This window comes from Gracilinanus agilis, chromosome 3 (genome assembly GCF_016433145.1).
Source record: "Gracilinanus agilis isolate LMUSP501 chromosome 3, AgileGrace, whole genome shotgun sequence".
NCBI lineage: Eukaryota > Metazoa > Chordata > Mammalia > Didelphimorphia > Didelphidae > Gracilinanus > Gracilinanus agilis.
The window spans coordinates 201540712-201563902 of NC_058132.1; the positions used below are offsets into that span (position 1 = coordinate 201540712).

At 42.5% G+C, this 23191-nt stretch overlaps 1 protein-coding gene across 1 annotated transcript in view; it reads left to right on the forward strand.

The window, feature by feature from the left end:
- CEP164 (centrosomal protein 164) overlaps positions 1-23191 on the forward strand; it is a 92872-nt gene that overhangs the window by 59491 nt on the left and 10190 nt on the right. The window contains exons 11-22 of the mRNA XM_044669602.1: positions 2427-2512; positions 3130-3183; positions 3533-3670; positions 4719-4856; positions 11575-11784; positions 13955-14086; positions 16166-16382; positions 18061-18138; positions 20590-20721; positions 21020-21142; positions 22587-22730; positions 23077-23160. Of these exons, the coding sequence (XP_044525537.1) occupies positions 2427-2512; positions 3130-3183; positions 3533-3670; positions 4719-4856; positions 11575-11784; positions 13955-14086; positions 16166-16382; positions 18061-18138; positions 20590-20721; positions 21020-21142; positions 22587-22730; positions 23077-23160 (1536 nt within the window). The remainder of the gene's footprint in view (positions 1-2426; positions 2513-3129; positions 3184-3532; positions 3671-4718; positions 4857-11574; positions 11785-13954; positions 14087-16165; positions 16383-18060; positions 18139-20589; positions 20722-21019; positions 21143-22586; positions 22731-23076; positions 23161-23191) is intronic.

A 23191-nucleotide genomic window follows, 5' to 3' on the forward strand; every position in this document is an offset into this window, starting at 1 on the left:
CCTCTCTCCCCCTCCTTTCTTCTTTTCCTTCTCCCCCCTACCTTTTCCCTTCTCTCCCTTTGTTCTCCCTTTCTCTCTCTCTTCCCTCTCCCTCTTCTCTTCCCCTTTAATTCTCCCTTTCCTATTCTCTCCTTTTCTTTGGCCTCTTTTTCCCTCTCTTCTTTCTCTGTCCCCCTTTTTCTTCTCCTCCCTCTCTTCTCAGCCCTTGAGAATCCTTCCCCTTTTCTCTCTAATTTGGGAGGCAAGTGACCATGGTATCTGCGGAATCATGGGTATCTAATTAGATTTGATCCATACTTTCTTAGAACTGGGCCCAGACTACAAAAATCCCACAGAGTAGAATTAAGGATGGGAGATGGTGTCTAGAGCAGCCGTATAGCTTTAGGTCAGGGCCATAGAACATGGCTTGCAACCCCTTCGGTAGAAATGCTGGGTTATTGATTTTCCCCTTTGGCTAAGCTGGTTCTCTGAAGTAGACATTCTCTTCTGTGTTATGTTTTAAAGACTAAGGTTGGAAACTGTCTCAGGTTTTTCCCTAGGGGGCATATCTTTAGGTATTCGTTCATTCTCTGTTTCCTTCACTTAGGCTGGAGGGTTGATTGTGTTTATACAGATGTGGCAAATGGATAGAGGAAGAGGGCAAAGATTGTAGAAATCCTTCCCACAGGTGGTCAATTCCATCTTGAAATTGTGCTCCCTGGTCTCAAATTCTGATCCAAAAGTTTATACCAGGATACTTACCTAGGCTATAATCTGTCTTTTTAATCATTCTTATTTCAAAATTTGTTAAATCTAAGTAAGTCCAGTTAAATCTAAGTTGTCCAGTTTTTTCGGCTTTTTTTCATGAAGCAGGTAACATGAGGTCTAAAGAAGAAGCTTGCCATACAATTCAGTTTTGAGGAATTAAACTTGTGATTGGAAATGGGGAGAGGAGTGGGGAAAGGAGTGAGACATTGTTTGAAGGGTCTGACCTGGCTGATGTGATTAAAAGTGACAGCACTAGCAGGGAATCCTTCTGCCATGCATGCCACTAGATATTCACAGATGACATTTCTATTTTTAACTTAAAATTTTTTGGGGGAGGGGGTGGGGTTATAGTTCTGGCCCTGCCCTTCAGTGCCCATCCAGATGGTAGAATTGGGCCACAGCTGCTGAAGCTTGAGCTGCCAGTAGGTGGTAGAGATAGGGAAAAGGGAGGGCAGGGCAATGTGCCAGCCTGGGCGCAGGGAACCCCAGCTGGGGGAAGATGGAATGATCAGTCTCTTCTACCACCCCCATTAACCCTTGCTGTCCTAGAGCAGAAGAAATTCGTGGCAGTATTATAGATTGCTAGTTCTAAACTGACAAAAATCTTTTACTCAGGTAGAGCGAGAGAGTTAGGGGAAGTTGGAGCTGTTTACTCGCTCCTTTAGGCCCTCTTACTTTTCATCACCCTTGGAATTTTGCAGTAACTCTGCCCCTTTCCCAACTACACTGTTTTCTTTCCCTTGTGACTATAGGCAACATGAAGTAGATACTCTCTCCTTATGCAAAGGAAATAGAAAGAAGAGATGATTTTTAGGTCTGGTTCAATCTCTGGGACTGTTTGTTTCATGTCTGGACTAAAGCAAAAACCTGGAAGTCAGGAATTTGAAGTCTTATTCAGGGAGCTCCTTCTTATCATATAACATGCCCAGTGTCCTTTTCTGTCTCCTGTGTAATGATACTTGTGTTCCTTTCTTTATGCTGTGAATGGCTATTGACAGATTTGTTGGCTAAATAGTATAGTCCTGGGTATGAGGAAGGTAATTGATGGATCATGAGACATTCTCTTCCTTTTCACAAGGAGCATGACTTTGATGGCTTTTTTGGGAATAGACTTTCTACCCTATCACAGGGTATAACCTGGTGTGACACTACTTAAGAAATTGTTTCTCCAGGAAACCTTTCCTAAATAGGCCTACTAAGTCCTAACCACCTCATATTTCTAGTACTAAGGTATATAAATAAGTTTGTTTGGGTAAAGGATGTGTTTGCATGTTTCTTTTTTCTTTTTGCATATACTTTCCCAAAGGCAGAAAGAGTGACTGTGTTCTTTCATAGTACCTAGTACAAAGCTCTGTACCTAGTGACCATTTGGTGAATTTGGTAAATATTGTTGTTCTCCCTGGGCCACTGTAGCAATCCAGGGAACAACTGTGAACCTGGGAATGAGGGGAAACTCTGCTGAGGTACTGAGAACTAAGATTCTGTAGACTTAGATTCTATTTCCTTTACTGCTCCAATACCTTTGTGCATCACACAAGCACTGAGGTTGTCAGTATTTCCCACAAAGCCTAGAAATCAGGAGTGTAGAAGGATATGTATCTTGTAGCCATCTCTTTGTGTAAAGTGCTTCTCTCGTTTTCCTAGCTAGAGCATAACATCCTTGCTTGTTGCCCCTGCAGACCAAGGGCCCAAGAGAAGAGGAAAAAGATCCAAGTCAATCCGACCTGGAAGAACCAGAAAGTGAACAATCCAATGATGAAGAGAGGTATGGCCCATGAAATTCCTTAAGAGAGCCCTACTAATGACCTGGGAAGGATTCTCATCTTTGAGTTGACTACTGAATATTCCTATCCAAGAGAAAGAGGATAGACTCAGTGGCCTCCCAATTTCATTTATTGTCCTAATATTTCATATTGAGAAAGACATTTTTAAGTGCTGCTAACATGCCTTTGAAAATGACCTTGTCCATATTGCACCATTTGTGGGACCCGGGGTCTAGCCTCATTGTTGTATTAAACTGATTAAGCATTTCCATCTGTGGCATCGGTCCAAGGCCAGGATAGTCTGATGTGTCGAAGGGAAGCCCAGAGTACATTGTGCTCCAGGGGAGAGAGTCAGCACTGAGCTTTAAAACAAGCCCCTGTGACTTTAGGAATGACTGGGGGTCACAGCACCAGTGCAATCCCAGATTAGAGCTATTTGGATCAGAGACTTTCACCCCAGGGAAGGTCTGCAGCTTTTAGACAGCAAAAATTGATTAATTTTCTACTAATTCTAATTTCATGCATATTTGAAAATGATGATCCCTTGTGTTAGGCTTATCATTTTTTCCCATTTTCCTTTCTCTCTTCTTTTGGTCCCTGCCTCTCTGGTGGGTTTTAGAATTCTGGGTACAGACCCACCTGCCAGTATCTCCAGTCATCATTCACATGCAGAGTAAGTGTATTCCAGAAAACTTGGTGTGTTTAAGAAAGGGTTGTGGGGAGTCTGCCCACAATTATGAGAGTTGGGGTGGGGTGGCCTTTAGCTCATTCAGAAGAAATTCTTCCTTCTCCTTCCCTTACCCTGTTTGCCCTGCCTACTTTGAGATGCTTTCCTCCGTGTGGTTCTCTGGGGAAGGGGAAAGAAGGAGCCAAGGGCTGGTGCAGGGTCGTGTGTATGGTGCCTGAGCCAATGATGCCTTCCTTTGCCACTCTCTTTCCTCCCAACCTCTCTTTCTGACCTAAATGGTCTAATGGTCAAAAAAAAAAAATTAATTGACTAATAGTTACCTTGTTCTGTGAAGGAAGAAAATTCCAAGTCCTTTTCAAGTCCAAGAGGTAGAAGAAAAGCAGTGTTCCCTTGAGGTGGAGCCTAGGGAGACAGAGGAAGCTGAGGAGAATGTGTTGGCCAGCCCAACTTCACAGACCTCTTCCCTTAAGAGGTAAGGGTTAGTTTGAGTCCTCTGCTGTATGGAGCAGAGAGGAAGTATGCGGGTGCAGCAGCAGAGCCTCCCAGAGGATATGCTCATCCGAGTCCTGGAAAGGGAAGAGTTGGGTGAACATCAGGAGGCCTTGATGATGGGGCATTGTGTAAGGTATAAGTGACTGGTTTAGGAATGATCCTTCTTTAAGGAAGTAGGAAGTTTGGCACTGTTTCTGCGCCCTGCTTTTGGATCTGTAGCTAAGCACATTTATTTTCATTAGTAGAGACTTAGAAACTTTTGAATTAGATAGTGCCCTTTGGTCCCACATCCCTTCCTTTTCAGAACAGAGGAGGTTACAAGTATTTGGCAGCTCTGTGGGTGATGTAGGGGAAAGAAGGCTGGATTTAGACCAGGAGTTCTAGCTCTGACACTTAGGAGCATGTGATGATGGCCAAGGCACTTTACCTATGGTTTGCCTCATCTGTAAAATGGGGGCAGCACTACTTGTACTACCTGTCTTAGGTTTGATCTGAGGAATGTGCTTTGTACAAATTTGAGCTGTTACTCTCTTCCTCTATCACCACAGTACCTATCATTTGGACCGGCCTCTGTTTGGGAATTAGAAGTGGCAATCAGAGAAGACCTGATTCAGAGACAGAAATCTTCTCTTCTTGTTCCTTTGGTTCCTTGGCAAGGAAAAGCTGTTTCTCCCAGAGCTTTTAGCCTTGGCTTTGAAACCATTGGTCTTATTAAACACTCAGGGCTACTTAAAAGAACTAGCATTCAGTCACTAATATCAGTTGTAAGCCTGCTATCTATCGAGCATCTAAATGGGTGCTATAAAATTCTTTATCCTAGAGGGAACATAGACCTGCACTCTCTAGTTGTGGCTCACATAACTAGGGATTGGGCAAGGAGAGGGCGACCTGTAAGAAAGCCTGGCACTTATGGCTGGGAAACTGGTGTGCTGCCATCTGTTCCAGATCTTTTCTTCTTTTGTCCCTGAACTGTGATCCAAGCTCCTTGTCCTTATCATGCTTCTCTTATCTTCTTAATGCTACAAAAGTGAACGGATCATCAGTCCCTCTCCTGACCATAAGGTGGAGGAAGAGCCACAGTCCACAAAGGTTGAACGTGAGCAGAAAAAGGCTAAAGAACTTGAGGATCTGATGACCAGCCCAATCTTGCCAGGCTCCCGAGAAGCGTAAGAGCCACTCTTCCTCTCTCTGTTCATGTCTATTGCATGTGATCTGCCTGCTTGCCATATAAGGAATGATTATGTTTATGAAACTTTGGGAAGTTCTTCCATGAGGGAGTAAGCATGTGGGGAGGTTTGGGTGGTTTAAGTTCCTGAAGCAGGTCATTGTGCCCCACATCTAAGTTGCTTAGGTACAACATGGGGTTCCATACTGGAGGGAGAGGAGGAGTCATTTCTGCTCAACCAGATAAAATTGTTTTAAATCAAATAATTAATTAAAAACTTAATCTTGAACATGAGTTCATCCAGCTAAACTAGCTGAGTGTCTATTTACATTTAAATGAATTAATTTCAATGTATAATTTAATCATAACTTTTCAACTGCTTGCTCTAAGTTACCGTTAGGATTCTTTGTCCATCCTCATTCTTCTGATTCTGTTTTTTTTCACTTTAAATTATTGCATAAAGCCTTCTCTGTATTCCTTATATTTGTTAGTCTTAATTGTATCATAGACTTTTACTTTAGTGCACTGCAATCTCTTTAACCATTCTCTCATTAGTGGATATTTAAGTTAGATCTAGCTCCTTGCAATTACATGTAATGCTTGCTGTGATTAACTCTCATAGTTCTTTTTTGTTGTTGTTGTCGTTTTAATAACATTTTCAGGATATATTCCCAACAGCAGAATTATTGGTTCAAAGGATATGATTATTTTTGTAACTTTTACTTTATCCTGCAAGAATAAATCCCAAAAAGATTCAACAAATTTTCTGATCCACCAGCAATGAATAATTGTACCTTTTTTCCCCACAACTAAACTGCCATCGAGTTTCATTGCTTTTAATTATTTTTGCCTGTTTGATGAGTGTGACTCGTTCCCTCACAGTTGTTTTAATTTGTATCTCTTTGATTTTAGTGAAGTTGAGCATTTTGCAATTGACTGTTAGTAGCTGAAACCTTTTATCCAAAGTGCTTTCATATCCTTTGTCTTATTTCATCTTTATAATGTTCCTGTGAAGTAGGGAGGTCAGGTATTATTTTATGCTAATCCTTCTGAGAGACAGTGTGGCATGAAGGATAGTGGATTTTCTGATTTTGAAATCAGAAAGGCCTAGATTAAAATTCTGGCTCTCGTTTTTTGATTTTATGACTTTTATGAACCATGGGCATCTTCTTAAGATTTATCCACAGTGTAATAGATCTGTGTTACTGGAGAGGAGTTCCCTTGACATATTGACATAATGAAACTTTGACATTGCATGCATATGTGATATTATCTGTATCTGTACTTTACTCTTTACTGATACAGATCACAAGACTTCTCGCCTTAGTGGGTAGTTTCATAAGTTGCTGTGGGCAGCCCTTGGGGGATGAGCCTCTTTGGACTTAGTGGCTGGTCTTCAGAATGACCAGACATATTTGAAGCCTGTATAATAATCACAGTCACATTATGTCACATCTACCAAACACTTTTGCTTATCATACTTTGATGATGAGGTAGATAAGGCAAGTTGTAATTATACCCATTATACAGATATAGCAATAACTCAGAGTTTTTCGCAAGTGACTTGCCCAAGGTCACAGCAGGTTAGCAACTAGGCAGGCCAGGCCTCTAACTTCTCCAACACCTGATGGTCATCTAGTCATGGGGAGCTCAATATCTTTCAAAGCAGTCTATTATGTTGGACTGTATATTGCTAGCACATTTTTTTCTCTTGCATTATCATGATTCCTGTGGAGGCCAGGGTCTCTTTTACTAGATCATGCTGCAAAGTTTGTTGCAAAGAGGTCTAGGGAGATTCAGTGACCACCCTAGGCTGATTCTGAGTTTCTTCCTTATGAGTGGAATGGACAGTGAGGGCCAGGCATAGCTTTTACACTCCTCTTCTCAGCATAGATGGGGTTATCATTCATTTACCATCCCAAAGTAGCTAGCTGCTGTTTATCTTTTCTTGGTAGTGTCTGAGTTGGGCCAGATGTTGGAAATATTCTGTACTTTTCCCTAGAACCCACCATTTATTCCTCTCCTGTAGTCTTTTTCAGACTCCCATGACTTTCTTGCAAATCATTTTCAAAGTTCCATTAGGAAAAATACTGGTTTTTCTGGAGATATTGAGGGGAATGACTTTAGGATGGATACCTAGTAGATCTTCCCAGACTCAATCAAGAGCAAAGACATGGAGGCAAGATATAGGCTGGAGAGCGTAGGCAGGATTAGGAAACCATCCATAACTGCATGTCCTACAAGAAGGGAAGATCTGCTTTGGAGTTATTTCTTCAGCACCCTGTGAGATATATTCTGGGCATACAGCAGCTCAGCTGGAACAGATTACACAGATCATTTAGTCCAACCTGGAACCATCCGTAGCAACCCCCATGAGTATGTGGTCTGGTGAAGAAGAGCTCCACTGAAGGGGGCGCATACTGTGTCTTTAAAAGGCAGTCCAAGGGGGCAGCTGGGTAGCTCAGTGGATTGAGAGTCAGGCCTAGAGACAGGAGGTCCTAGGTTCAAATCCGGCCTCAGTCACTTCCCAGCTGTGTGACCCTGGGCAAGTCACTTGACCCCCATTGCCCACCCTTACCAATCTTCCACCTATGAGACAATACACAGAAGTTAAGGGTTTAAAAAAAAAAAAAAAGGCAGTCCACTCAGCTTTTGGACATCTTACCACTTAGGAAGTGTTTCCCTACATCAACTAGAATTTTAACATCCTTTCCTTCCACCCATTGCTCCAAGCTCTTTTTTCTGGGGCCAAACAATACAAATCTAATTCTTTGGCCACACAACTACACTTGACTTTCCTCTGAGCTGCCTTTTCTCCAGGCTAAACATCCTCAGGTCTCTTGGAAGATCTTAATTTGGCATGTCCTCAGGCCCTTTCCCTTCCTGGTGTGTATGTCCTCTAGTTTAACACTATTCTTCTTAAATAGTGGAGCCCAGAGCTGAACACAGTTTGCATATAGGGAAGCTAGGTAGTGCAGTGAGTGCTTAGAGGGCTAGGCCTGGAGTCAAGAAGACCTGAGTTCATATCCAGCCTCAGATACGTCCTAGCTCTGTTAACCTCTGTCCAACTATTAATTCAGCTGTAAAATGGGATAATAATAGAACCTACCTCTCAGCATTAAAAAAAAAAAAAAAACTCTTACCTTCTGTCTTAGAATTGATACCAGTATCTATACCAAGGCAGAAAAGTGGTGAGGGTTAGGCAATTGGGGTTAAGTGACTTGTTTAGGGTCACAGAGCTAGGAAGTGTCTGAAGCCAGATTTGAACCCATGACCTTTGTCTCCTAAGCCACCTAGCTGCCCAGAAGATTATTTTCTGTGATGTCCCTCCCTTCTCATAGTTTTTTCTGGGGCAGGGTGTGTGATTCAGGGCCTTTGAGCGCTGAGAGAGGGGACCTTTTGCATCATCCTGGAATATGTGTGCTTTCCATTACCCTAACTATTATACTGTTTCAGGGTGGAGCTGCATTGAGGAAGATTTCCTTTGTAATCAGCCCTGTGGAAAGAGGTATTTGTTGGTATTGGGTCATCATCCAGAGCTTTCTTCCTGTCTGGGATGCTTGGAACTGTTGTATTCTGCCCTGATCAGATTACATCTAGAGTATTATGTTCAGTTCTGGACAGCATATTTTTGGAAGGACATAGATAACAGGAGAATTTCCAAAGGAGGGTAACTGGGATATTGAAAAGTTCTGAGATCGTGCCATATTAGGATCAGTATAGAAGGTACTGAGGATATACAGCATCGAGAAGAGAAGACTTGTATAGGTGGGAGGGATGAGAAGGGGAGGATATGAGAAGCTATTGTTGGCATCCAAAAGGCAGAACTAGGAAAATAATGGATAAAAGTTGCCAAGGTAATTTTTGTCTTGATGTCAGAAAAAACTTTCCTAACAGAACTATCCAAAAGTGAAATGGGCTGTCTTGGAGAGAGTGGGTTTTTCCTCATTTGAGGTCTTCAGACAAAGGCTGAGGGGGAACATTTGTGGAACATTTTGGTTGGACTAGATGGCTAAGAGGGTCCCTTCTAATGTTATCTCAGATCTCATGATATGGCTCTGACACATTGCTTATGGACTCAGACTTCTAATGAAACATCTCCTATGCCAAATCCAGACACTGGGGAGAGAAGGAGACTAGAAAATAGTCCTATGTCCCCTACATACTAAGGTATGCAAACACACATGTATTTGCAGGCTCACTGCACATTGGCACTTCTATCTGATGCTTCATCTCTTCTGCAGCATCTGTCCCTGGAGCCCCACATAGTTAGATAGCCCACAGGGGAGAGAAACATTAAAAGGTACCATCTCAGGAAAAAATGATGCTTTCCGCCAAGGTTGGAAATGAGTTGGAGAGTTGATGAGGCGGAGAGTTGCAGGGAGAGGGAGGCTGTTTCTGAGGGTAGGATTCTCAAAGGAGAGAGGTGGTGACTGGAATCAATTTGACATCTGCATTGGTTGAACTTGCCAGGGAATCCAGGGAAGCCAATGTGGATGAAGTGGGCCAAAGAGAGGCTTGAGAGGGAACCCATGGTGTGACCTAGGACCGCTCCATGGTTTTGGGAAGTCAGATCAGCAGAAATCCTAACGATTTTAGCAAGAAGATAATAATGCTACTCCACTCCTTCATCCAGGCATAAAGGGACTCAAATTGTAATTTTTAAGCCCCGCAGACACCATTTTTCTCTTGTTATTCTGTCACCTTCTATATGTTGTGTTGCTGGAGCTGAGAGGAGGCTAGGAACCCTATGCTTTCTAGTATTACTCACAAGACCCATGTTGAGCATTTCCACTGGTATTGATACTTGATTCTCCTTTGGTCTTTTGGCTTTTTTCATAGCTGCTTAGACTAGACTTGAGCTACCTTGTGAGACAACATTTAATGAGGTATGGACTAAAAAGTCAAGAGATTGGTTTTTAAAACAAATGAAATGGGAGCTTATCTTTAATCCTTCTCACTAAACTGTGTCCAGATTTAAGGTCATGACCTTGGAAGGTACCACTCATTCCACTATTATAATTATTCAACACATTTTTGAAACTCCTCTTTGAGAGGATCTGTTCAGATCCAGAAGCCAAGAAACCATCAGTGACCATCATTGGTTTTGACATATAATTTCTGTTTTTTTGTTTGTTTGTTTTGTTTTGAAAAAATAGTTACCCCTTCAACGGATGTGAAATGGGTACCGAACTGCTGCAGTTGCCTTTGCATGGTATAATGGATGGGTTATTATTGGTCTGGGAGTCAGGAAGACTTGGGTTTGAATTCTGGCTTGGACATTTACTAGCAGTATGATTCAGGGACAAAGTTTTAGTTTCTCCATCTGTAAAGTGAGAGGACATCCTTAAAAAAAAACAAAAACAAAAAAACCAAGCCAAAATAACGCACTCTTCCTTCTGTTTTAGAACTCAGTTCTAAAGAGAAGAGTGACAATCGGGGTTAAGTGACATGCCCAGGATCACATAGCTAGGAAGGACAGATTTGAACCTAAGTCTTCCTGACTCTAAATATGGTGATCTACCCACTGAGCCACTTAGCTGCCTGAAAAGGGTTGGATTTGACTGATGACCTCAGAAGTTCCTTTTACCACTCATCTTATTATTCTGTGATCTCTGCACTGGGAAATGGTTTTTAAGCCAGAATCCCCTTACAGTATGAGAAATCTTTATCTCTGAACATTGAGCAAGGAAGCCTTAGAGTTCCAGGAGATAAACTGTAGTCTCTATATTGGGGAAAATCTCTCTTTTTATTGGCTTTTTATACTGAGAGGTTGAGAGCAGATTCAGAAGGGACTGTTTTCAGCTTAATGACACAAACCTTAAACAACATTTCTTCCAGGTGGTGAAGGAAAGCTACTACTAGTTTATCTGGGAGTGGGATCTGCCAGTGATAATGCTTTTCTCTACCTCTTCTGCCTTCCCTAGACACCATACCTGTTGTTAAGGGGCACATATGTGAGTTTTTTTTGGGAATCAGAGATGTGCCACTCCAATCATCTTTCTCATTGTCCTTAGGACCTTTGATGTCTTAACCAGAGAGACCATTAAACTCATAGACCAACTATTTATGGAGTTAGGGCAGCTAGGTAGCACAGTGGTTAGAATGCTTGGCCTGAACCAAGAAGACTTATCTTCTTGAGTTCAGGTCTGGCTTCAGCTTCCAGTTGTGGCTCGTGGGCAAATCACTTTACCCTGTTTGCTTCAGTTTCCTCATCTGTCAAATAAGCCAGAGAAGGAAATAGCAAACTACTCCAGTATCTTTGACAAGGAAACCCCAAATGGGGATGTCATGTCTAAAGAGTTAGACCCAAATGAAATTATTGAACAACAACATTTATTGAGTTGATTTATGCCTTGTCTTTGCAGAGTGGGAATTTTATTTCTTATTCCCCAAGTGTCTTATTGTGATGTGTATCTGAGTTCCCTTATAATATGACTCCATATTTTGTATATTGTATACATGCTACAAGCTAATAAGAAATTACCTAGGGACAGCTAGGTAGCACAGTGGATAGAGTGCCATGCCTATTGGAGTTGGGAGGACCTGGGTCCAAATCTGGCCAAAGACACTTGGGCAAGTCACTTAACCCAGATTGTCTAGCCTTTGCCACTCTCTTAGAATTGATACTAAAGGCATAGTTTTAAAAAGAAAAAGAAATTACTATTCATATATTAGTGCCATGTAACAACGTACTGTTTATTCTCTGTCCTTGATAGACTCATCCTAGAATCTGTAACACTTCAGAGACAGACCTTAGGGGATTCCCTAAAGATTATAGAAGAGAGGACAGTCCAGGATCTGGAGGAAGAGCGAGCACGACTGTTAGAGGATCGGAGACAGAAGATGGAACGGCTTCGGGAGGAGCTGTGGCGAGAGGAAGAAGAGGAGAGGCAGAGACTTGAGCAGCAGAAGGACAAGTCCCTCAGGTCCTGTTCCTTCCTTTTAGGGAGGATGCTGTGGGGATGCTTTGGGGAGGAGGAACTCAGGCCTTGAAATTATATTGGCAGTGATATTCATTTGGGGGCTGTCATGTTTTCCTCCATCTTACACCAGAATGCTTCTTGGTTGTTCTTGGCCTAGAAAAGAGCATAGAATCCTAGTTTTGGAAGGACCCCCAGAAGTCATCTAATTCAGCTATTACCTGAAACATAAATCTGCTGTGCCATCATCCCTGATAAATTCACTCAGCCTGCAGTGACAAGAAACTTACTCTACTTCCCAAAGGAGTCCATTCTACTTTTGGGACAGCCCTGATTGTTAGAACGTGTTTCCCTGTATTGAACAAAAGTCTTGTCATTTCTACCCAGTGCTCCTTTAAAAAAAATTTTTTTTTAGTAGGAAAGGGGATGGTGTAGTACAGAAGAGAGATGCAAATAGCAGCTAGAAAGAATCCTTTTAAATGACTGACTGAAAATTTGAGTGGAAGTTGATATAGCGTGTTGGAGTCTAGGTTAAATTAAACCCCAACATTAAAATTTGCAAATTATGTTTAATCTAAGGTTAACTGTTTTGGATCAATTAAAATAGAAAAAAAATACCTCATGATACAAAATGCTATAACTTGAGATTTTTTTTGTGCTAATGATGTATTTAAAAAAAAAAGTTTTTATCGAAGTTTGGGAACTGAAGTTCAGGGTTTTATCTATATTATATTGCTAATATATTTGTTAGATGGAGGTTTCTTTTTAATAACCTTAAATGCCATCAATTTAAATGTTAGTCACTAATGCTTCCCTCCTTCCCTGAGATAATTATAGGGCTTATATAAAACTTAAAATTTGAAAAAAACAAACAAACAAAACCAAAAGGGTGGAATGCTTTCAGCTGGTGCTCAGACATTAATACCCCCTAAATATCCCAATATTATTATGGGTCTAGTGTGATATTTTATTTTAATCATTTTTCTAGGATCAGTGCTTTTATCTCCCAACCCAGTATCATGTACAAATTTTATTAACATACTTATACTTTAAACATTTTTATTATATACTTAGTAACCATCCATAACAGTAAAAGACATTTAAATAAACATGCAAAAAATGATGTGCAAAATCACAGACTCCACATTGTTTACCATTTGTTTAAAAATATGTGAATTATATATATGTGCTAAGATAAATATCCTCTGCTTCTGTGTTCCCTTTGGATTTGTTTTACTTTGATACTTTTTTCTTTTGATTCTGTAACTGTATCCATTACTCTTAATTCTGCCCTTTGAACCCAAGTAGAACAACAAAGCAAGTCATTCTTTCAAAAAACAACCCTTCAGATAGGTGAAGATCTTCACTTGTTTTGTGCCCCCTAAAATGCCTTCCTCTTTGTTATATTTCTACATTGTTTTAGCAGATGGGTACATTATATGGATTTGGCTCCCCTCACTATCCTGGACTTCCTTTGTTTTTACTAAAATGAGGGACTAAAAACTGAGAAATGGTACTCGGATCAGCACATCACCCCAGCTTGTTCTGAACGCTATGTTTTTGTTAATGCAACCTCAGGTCCCATTAACTCCTCTGACTGAGGTATTTCAGTGTTGATTCATTGGGAGCAGTGGTGTAGATAATCCCAGACCATTTGTATTTAGCTTTGGAATTGATTCAGCTTCTTTTGGCAGCAGATTTGCCTTCATCGTTTTATTTTGCTTAGCCCAATATTAAAGTGAGCTTGAATTTCCTGAGCATAAACCAGCTGACAGTGAAGAATCCAGGCAGCTTTAGAAGCGCATTATGTAAATCTGGAGAAGCCAACCTGAGATTAAACAATGGCAGGCTCTAATCTAAAAATCAGATAATCCATTGGTGGATAATCAAAAGAGTTGCCTATATTTGGTCTGGGATTATGCTGTTTTGGAATGAGGCAGCCAGCTTTCCATCTTTGAGACAACAGGTGACCCCCAAGTCATTGTTCCTTACCTCTTCCTAGAAATTGGCAGAGGGAGGGAGCATAGACTTAGTTGGAAATAGATTCATCTCTAGGAAGCTTCCTGCTCAGTTGTCCTGCAGGCCGACAACAAGGGCCTTGAAGAGGAAAAAATTTTAAACAGAAGAGGAAATAAGTTAAACGTCTTCACAAGAAACTCTTCTATGTTTCTTTCAGGTCTCTGAGGGAGCAACTTAAGAAAGCAACTGAGGAGGAAGAGGCTCGAGTGAGAGAAGAAGAGAATCAGAAGCTTTCTAAACTCCGAGCTCAGATCCTAGCGAGTACAGAAACACATGAGCATCAGATTAGGTGTGGATCCTACTGTGAACCCTCCCAGGCTTCCTTGAGAACCTTGCTCATATTTTACAGAAAAAATGAGGGCATTTGCCATGAATTCCCTCTTCTCTTCTTTTCCTTATCTTCTGTTACTCAGACCTCTTTTACTACTCTCCCTTCCTTCACCCCTGTCACACATGATGCATTACTTCTGAATGAAGTCAACTCCACTTCTTTTTCAAGTGATCCCATTTCTTCCCATTTCCACCAACAGATTGCTCTCCCAACTCTGTCACTTATTTTTGATCTGTCTTAGTGCTTTCTTGTTTAGGTATCAGTACCATATTTTTGTCATAAAAGGAATTTGGAAGAATTCCTTCTTCCCCTATTTTTCTAGATACTTTATGCAGTATTGGAATTAATTGTTCTTTGAATGTTTAGTAAAATTCACTTGCCTGTCACTTATTTTTAATCTCTCCCTGCCCTACTGGCTTTTTACCTACTGCCTACAAATACACCTATCTTTCCCTTATTGTCCAAAAAAAAAATGCTTACTTCATCTTTCCATTCTTGCTAACTCTTCTGACCTTTGTGACTAAATTCCTTGAAAAAGTCATCTACAATAGATGCCTGCATTCTCTTTTCTCACTCTTTTCTTCTTCCTTTACAAGTCCAACTTCCAACTTCATCATTCCATTGAAATCGCTTTCTCCAAAGTTACTAATGATCTCTTAGTTGCCAAAGCCAACAGCCTTTTCTCAGTTCTGATTCTCTTTGATGCTTCCACAGCCTTTGAAACTGTTGATGACCCTCTCCTCCTTGATATTCTATTTTCTCTAGATTTTCAGGACATTTCTCTATCCTGGTTCTCCTGTCTATCTGATTGCTTCTTAGTTTCAGCCTCTGTAGGATCTGCATCCAGAATATGTCCCCTAACCATAGGTGGCCTTCAGGGTTCTGTCATGGGCCCTTTTTCTTCCTATATATTTCTTAATTGGTGGTCTCATCAGTTCTCATGAATTAAATTGTCATCTCTATACTGATGATACTCACTCAGATTGACCTATCCTGCCCCAACCTGTCTGTTGGCCTTCAATCTCACATGTCTAACTACCTTTCAAACATCTTGATTTGGACATCCAGTAGACATCTTAAACTCATTGTGTCCAAAATTGAACTCATTATCTTTTCCCCTAAACCCCTCCCCCCTGCACCCTTTACCCCTAACCCACCTGGAGGCCAACACTATCCTTCTAGCCATCCTCATTATTTCTTACCCCTCATATTGGACCTATTGCCAAGACTTGTCAATCCCATCTCTGTAACATCTCTCAAGTGTGCCCTCTTCTCTGACACTGCCACTACTCTTGTACAGGCCCTCATCACCTCATGCCTGGACTAATGTAGTAGCCTGATAGAGAATCTGCCTACTTCAAATCTCTCCACATTCCAGGCCATCTTCCATTCAGCTACTAACATAATTTTCCTAAAGTACAGGTCTGACAGTGTCACCTACCTACTCAGTAAACTCCAGTGGCTTCCTGTCACCTCCAGGATCAGTTACAAAATGCTTGGTCATTCAGAATTCTTCATTACCTAGCTCCCTCTTAACTTTCCAGTCATCTTACCCATCATATTATTCCCACCGTGTTCCAAATACTCTTCAATCCAGTGAGGCTGACTTCCTTGCTATTCTTTGAACAAAACATTCCATCTCTTGACTCTGAGCATTTTCTCTAGATGTCTCTCATGCCTGGAATGTTCTGTGTTCTCCTTCCTTGTCTCTGCTTTCTGGCTCCCTGGGCTTCTTTTAAGATTCCACTAAAATCTCACCTTCTGCAAGATAGATACTTCCTTGATTTATCCCTTCTCCAATTTGTTATTTATTTCCTATTCTGTAAATATCCTGCTTTTTGCAATATATTTGTTTGTTGTCTCCACCATTAGATTGTAAGCTTCTTGAAGGCAGGGACTGTCTTTTGCTTCTTTTTAAATCCTATTGCTTAGCATGGTTCGTGGTACAGAGTAGGCACTTAACAAATGCTTATTGATTGGTTGACTGATGGAGAATAGGTTTTTTAGTCTCATCCTCTTGCCCTCCTTTCTCTCCAGGGCAGAGCAAGAAGCTTCACTACAGAAAGTAAGAGAAAACTTGGAGTCATTGCAGAAGGCTGAGAAGTCTAGCCTGGAACAGAAAAAGAAGCAGATGCTAGAGAGACTTAAGGAGGAGATAGAGGATAATGAAAAGAGAGAGAAAGCCCTCTTGGAAGAAGAGAATGAAAAAGCAATGAGTCAACTGAGAGAACGGCTGGAAGATAAAAGGAAGGAGGTGTGTATGTCTAGTTGGAGACCTTTGGGTATAGTTAGTGAGTGTCCTCACCCCTAATGTGGAATTTCCATTGGTTCACTCTATGAGAAAGAAAACAGGGATGAGCCTAGGGCCGGGTCAGGGGGAGGAGGAAAATCAAAGCACTCATCTTTAAAGGTTGGAATAGATTAGAGAACAGATCTGGAGAAAGAGTGACTTTGGACTCATTCCTCACCAGGCGCTCCAAAGGGACCTTTGTTCTTCTTGGGAGCAATAGACTTTGAAATGGTTTGGGAGTTCTTCCCTCAGAGGATGGGGACTGATCCTGTGACAGTAGCCACAGTGGTGCCCCCATCAGTGGTGGCAAATCAGGATTTGAGGAAAAATATCCTTGTCCCTAGCTGATCCTATGACTGCTTTAAGCACCATCCACCTTTAACTGGGGCAGAGTCTCTTGGGAGATCTCGCCTACCCTCAAATTAGATATTATATCATATTAGATGCCCCATAAAGATGAGATGATCTCATATTTGTATCTTGGGACTGATAATACACAGTATACTTGACACTTTTTCCTCTTCCTTTTTCTCTTAGCCTACTAATATTCCCCACAAATAAGTGTGAGAGTAAATAGAAAACTGGAGGGTTGACCCATACTTGCTTTGTGACTTCATTCAAATTGCTAAACTGCTCAGAGCTCCAAGGCAATGCTCTTAAGAAAATCCAATGCTGAGAAGGTGCCTATCTGTATTGGGAGAAGAGGTTTACTTATCCAGAATTCTTACTATGAATAAAATCTCAGGTTCTTACTCACCCTGCCTTCCCCGAAAATGGCAGGTTCTTTGGAGCTTTAGAGAAGTTTTCCCAGGGACTTTGTTACTTGGATGAGGAGAATAAACTCTAATGGCAACAATATTCAAAGCTTTGTATCTTTTGAGAGATTGGGAGTCAGGGTTTTTCATACCTTTGTTTAAACTCAAGAGAGATATCAGTTTGACTATAATCTTGCCCACAACTAAGAGAAGATTGGTGTTTTGGATACTTATTCAATTATAAATTATAGGAATTGTAGGAATAATTTCAGATAAACAAAGAAGTACATGTGATTCTTTAGGTCTTAAGTTTATTGCTGTTATATTTATATACCATTTGACCACTTATGAAGCACTTAGGATGTATATTATTTTATTTGATCCTCACCAATTATCCCATGAGATAATAGAAAAGTAGTATTTTTTTTTTAAACCCTTACCTTCCGTCCTGGAGTCAATACTGTGTATTGGCTCCAAGGCAGAAAAGTGGTAAGGGTAGGCAATGGGGGTCAAGTGACTTGCCCAGGGTCACACGGCTGGGAAGTGTCTGAGGCCAGATTTGAACGTGGGACCTCCCGTCTCTAGGCCTGGTTCTCAATCCACTGAGCTACTCAGCTGCCCCCTAGAAAAGTAGTATTAATCCCATTTTATGGATGAGGACACTGAAGCTCAGAAGGTTTAAGTATTTATCCATGAGCATAATCATAAGAGCTAGAACTCAAATCTAGGTTTTCTTGACTCCAACACCAGGGCTTTTCTATTATATGTACCAATACACAGTGGGAATTGGTTTTATGGTGTGGTTCCTTGTCCTTGGTAGCATCCAGTCAAGTACTCCATCTGCCTATACTCTCTTATGGTAACTTTGTTGCTTCCCTTGTCACAAGGCTCTGGCATCTCTGGAGAAGGAGCATGCAGGCAACCTGGAGAGGCTTCAGACTTCAGCTGAAGAGAAGCACCATGAGGTAAGACCATTTCTCATGCCTGCAGCACATTACCCTAGCACATTAGCTTACAGGTGGCAGGAGGCCAGGGGACCTTGGATCCAGAGAGTCAACTGTAGTACTATTGTATATTAGTCATAATTTAATAAAGGACTTCCCCTCTCAGTGGCCAGCTCCATTTCTACTGGATAATGAGATGAACTTACCCATAAAACAGAAAAGGATAGCAGAATGGATTTAAAAATTCCACACTATGCTGTCTACCAGAAACACAGTTGAAATGGGGAAACACACAACAGAGTAAAAGTAAAAGACTGGAGCAGAATATATTATGCTTTCACTTAAGTAAAAAAAAGCAGAGGTAGCAATCATGATATCAGACAATGCAGAAGTAAAAATTGATTTAAGCAAAAGAAGTAAGGGAGGAAATTATGTCTTGATAAAAGTACTATAGATGATGAAACAATATCAAATACTAAACATATATGCACCAAATGGCATATGCACCAAATTCTTAAAGAGGTTAGGTTACACAAGTTACAGGAGGAAATAGTAAAATTTTATGAGTGGAGAACTTCAACCTTCTCCTCTCAGAAATAGATAAATCCAACCAAAAGATAATTAAGAAAGAAGTTAAGGAGATAAATAGAACTTTAGAAAATTTAGATATAATAGACTTCTAGAGAAAATTGAATGGAAATAGAAAGTAAAATTCCTTTTTTCTCATTAGTACATAGCACCTTCACAAAAAACTGAGCATATAATAGGGCACAAAGACCTCCCAGCCAAATGTAGAAATGCAGAAATATTAAATGCACCCTTTTCTGACTATAATGCAAATAAAAACTACATTCAACAAAGGGCAGCAGAAAGACCAAAAATGAACTGGAAATTAAATAATCTTATCCTAAAGAATGAATGGGCCATTTCTGTTAGGTATTCTGAACAGGGTCTGGATTCTCTTCTTTCTCTCTCTCCTATTCATTTAGTTGTTAGGTCAAGTTGATTCTAGCCCCTGAGCATCTCTTAGGATGCCCTCTGTCCTTCTCTCTCCTCTCACTGCCTTGAGGTTAGTGTAAGTCCTTTACCTCTTCTCTGGGCTATTATAATGGCACTGTCTCTTTCCTAATTGGTGGGGTTCCCAGAATAAACTTCCTAAGCCACAGGTCTGATCATATAATTGATCTGCTTAAAAATCTCCAAGTGTTCTCTGTTGATTACCTCCAGGAACACAATCTTTTCCTGCCAGGCTTTGAAAACTGCCCACAGACTGGCTTGGGCTTTCTAGATGAATTTCATTCGACAACCCTTAACATGCTGTGCTTCAGCCAGTCGGATTGCCTTAAGTCTTCTTTGAGCTCAGTTTTCTGTCTGCTTTCTCTGTCCCTTCAGAGAGGTCCTGGAACCTACACTCTCACTCCCCTTTCCCTCCTTCAGGGCTCTGTTCTGGTGCTGCCTCTTATGTGGAACTTTTCCTGCTCTCTCCCTCCCCCCAAGCCTCTGACTTGTTAGTACTCCCTCCAATTAGCTCGTATTTGCTTAGAGCTTACGTGATGTCATCTGACCATGAGATGGAAGTGCAGAGGAGGCAGCTACTTACTGTGTTTATTTTATGTTTATTTACATATTTGTCATCCCCTGAGAGAAGGACTTTCCTTAATCAGAGTTGGTATTTGTATAACTTTAAGGTTGGCAAAGCGCTTTACAGATCCTCTCACTTAATCCTCATAACCACCATTAGATGCTATGATTGCCTCCATTTTATAGAAGAGAAAACTGGGCTTGATAGAAGTTAAACAAGCCCAGGTTCACAAACTAGGGTGTGTCTGAAGTCTCCCTATTGTGCCCATACTATCTCCTTCACATTTCTTTCTTTCTTTTTTCTTTTTTTGATAAACCCTTACCTTCTAAGATCTTAGAATCAATACTGTATGTTGGTTCTAAGGCAGAAGAATGGTGAGGGTTAGGCAATGGGAGTTAAGTGACTTGCCCAGGGTCACACAGCTAGGAAGTATCTGAGGTCAGATTTGAACCCAGGACCTCCCATCTCTGGGCCTGACTCTCAATCCACTGAGTCACCCAGCTGCCCCCCCTCTCACATTTATTGAAGGCAAGAACATATTCATTTTGTTTTTGTCTCCCCAGTGCCTAGGCCAATGTCTGGCACATGAAAAGCATTTGATAAATGATAGGTGCTTGGTAGGAACTTAATGTTCATTAGGTTTATTAGGAACTGAGCCCCTCCCTAAAGTGTTCCCTGAAGATATAGCCAGGGACTTCTCATAGCATCATTAATTGAGAACTGGAAGGGACTTTAGAGTCCACAAGGGATTTATTCCTTGCCCCAGGGCACACGGGTAGCCATAAAGGGCTGGCGTGAGAGCCAAGTTCCTTTGGCTCCAAAGCCAGCATCCTATACTGCCCTCCACTGTTCCCCTCCTGCCTCTTTAGCACTGTTTGGTCCCTCCTCAGGTCATTGCTGGCCTGAAAAAGCAGATAGAAGAGGTCCATCGGAGGGAGGAGGCCCAGCTACAGGAAGAACTGGGCCAGGCAGAACAGAGAATCCAACAGAAAAGTTACCGAGTGACCGAGTATGAAAGAGAGGTGAATATTGCTCTCAGCTGCCCGAGGGATGGCTAGGGAGGGGGATGGGTGGCCACCACCAGCTTGTGAGCAGACCTCTGTTGTGCTCACCTTCCTCCCATCTGCCGTGGGCTCCCCTGGGCCGAAGGAGGGCCCTTGTCCTGGCTCACTCCCTCAGTGGGGTTTGGTATGTGTGGGTCAGCAGTCATTCATGCCATGGGCTCAGGGCCCCCGCCTTGGATGCCAGAGGGCTGTGTGGGCACATATCTGTACCCGGGCCTCTGGTCCTGCCCATCGTAGCCTTTCTGGGTCCCTGCAGCTGAGTGACCTCCTGAGAGACAAGAGGGAGGACGTGGAGAAGGAGCATGAGCGGAGGCTGGACAGAATGAAGGAGGAGCATCAGCGAGTGCTGACGGAGGCCAGGGAGCAGTATGATGATGAGGTAGCCCGCTCCATCATCCCCTTGTATGTGCCGCGCGGCTGTGAGGCGGCAGGGGCCCGGGATAAGCCCCCAAGGACCACTGGATGGGCAGCACGTGGAGGCTGAGCAGTGCTGTTTGAGTTCCTGTGTGTGTGTGGGGATTCTGGAGGCATGCCTGCCATTTCTCCTGGGCTTCTCCCCTCCCCTCTGTGTGCCACAGTGGCCTGCCTTCCCCCCATGGCTCTGTCTGTCTGTCTGTCTCTGGGCCAGCCTGTTCTCTCCCTGGCTGCTCGTCTCCCCTGTGGCAGTGGGGGCTCCACGGGGCTCGCTACAGGCTTTGCCAGTTGTGTCCGACCCATTGTGACCCCGTGCAGGCTTTTCTTTGCAAACACACCAGTGATTTTCCATTTCCTTCTCCAGGGGATGAAGGCAAGCAGACCTCAAATGACTTGTCTGGGGTCACACAGCTAGTGAATGTCTGAGGCCAGCTTTGAACTTGGGGCTTCTGACTCCAGGCTTGGGACTCTATCCACTGAGCCACCTTGCTGCCTCCATCTAGCGTATAGTAAACATAGATAAGTCTCGGGCCCACAGTATACGCACTTAACTGTTTGTTGTCTGATTGACTAATTGACCTGCCTGGGATAAGTCACCTCAAGGTAGTGTGGAACACACCCTCCAGAGGAAGTCTTCAAGCAGAGGCTGGATTGCCACGTGTCAACCATGTTTAGTCCAGCATACAGATTGGACTAAGGAAAGGACCCCTGTGGTTATTCTCACTTGGGAGGTTATTGTGGTTTAGTGGCAATAGCCCTGGATTTGGAGTTGGACCTGGGTTCAAATTCCAGGTCTTTACCTTTGTGACTTTAGACAAGTCCCTGAACCCCTGTGATTCTGTTTCTTCCTATTTGAAAATGAGCCTGCTGTTCTCAGTGAACCACTGTGTCCATGTAAGTGCTAAACCATTTCATTTTGTCCCTAAGTTGTAGCCGGGAGGAACCTGTCCCTCTTGCTGAGGCTGAGGCCTTTCGTGTGCCTTCCTCGAGACCTTCTCTGTTTGACAGGTTATGGGTGGGTCCAGAGCCTGGAGTCAGGAGCCCATGGGGTTCAAATCTGGCCTCAGACACTTCCTAGCTGGGTGACCCTGGGCAAGTCACTTAACCCCCATTGCCTAGCCCTTACCACTCTTCTGCCTTGGAGCCAATACTTAATATCCATTCTAAGACAGAAGGTAAGGGTTAAAAAAAGGTTATGGATGTCTGAGTGTATGTGTGTGCTCTAGAGAGTTTGTCTTTTTTTTTTTTTCAACTTTGCCTTTCTGGAAGGGTTGGCTTCCATGATATTACTCTATCTTTGCTCTTACTTGCCTAAGCTTGTGGGGAAACCCTATGCCCTGTGTCTCTGCCAATGTCCGTTCTGATTCTGTGGCCCGTCTCCCAGCCTGGCCTCCTTTTTCCTCTGGTAGGAGAGGAAGCAGCGAGCGGAACTTCGGACAAATCTGTCCAGTGAGATGGAGCGTCTGAGGCGGGCTCATGACCGGGAGCTGGAAACTGTGCGGCGGGAACTGGAAAGGCAGCTCAGCGAGATCCGGCTCAGACACCGAGAGCAGGTGAGTGGCTGGTCCCCACGGGCATGAGGGAGTACGGGAAGCCCCTTGTCAAGCACTTGTAGCACTGGAGACCTGCCTGGCTCATCTGCAGGCCAGGTATTCTCAGAATATTCAGCCTTTCCCTACCCATATTGGTAGAAGCATGGCGGGCAGAGTTTTTGTTTTCTCTTTTGTGCCTTTGGAATAGGTTTGGGTAAAGGTGAGGTTTGTGGGGTGGGGAGGAGGAACCATCAGGGGAGATTGAGGATCCCAGCACTTTGGGAAACTCTGGGATCCTAATTATTCTTGACTTCACCTCCTTCCTTATGCCTCTGGCATCTTTATTTCCATCTACCCTTTTGTCCAGGAAAGGAAGCTTGAGGATTTAGAAGCAGACTTCGAATCCAGAAATAAAGATATCAAAGCCAGATTGGTCCAATTGGATACGCAAGTAAGTGACTTGAGGCGAGAGTGATAAGGTA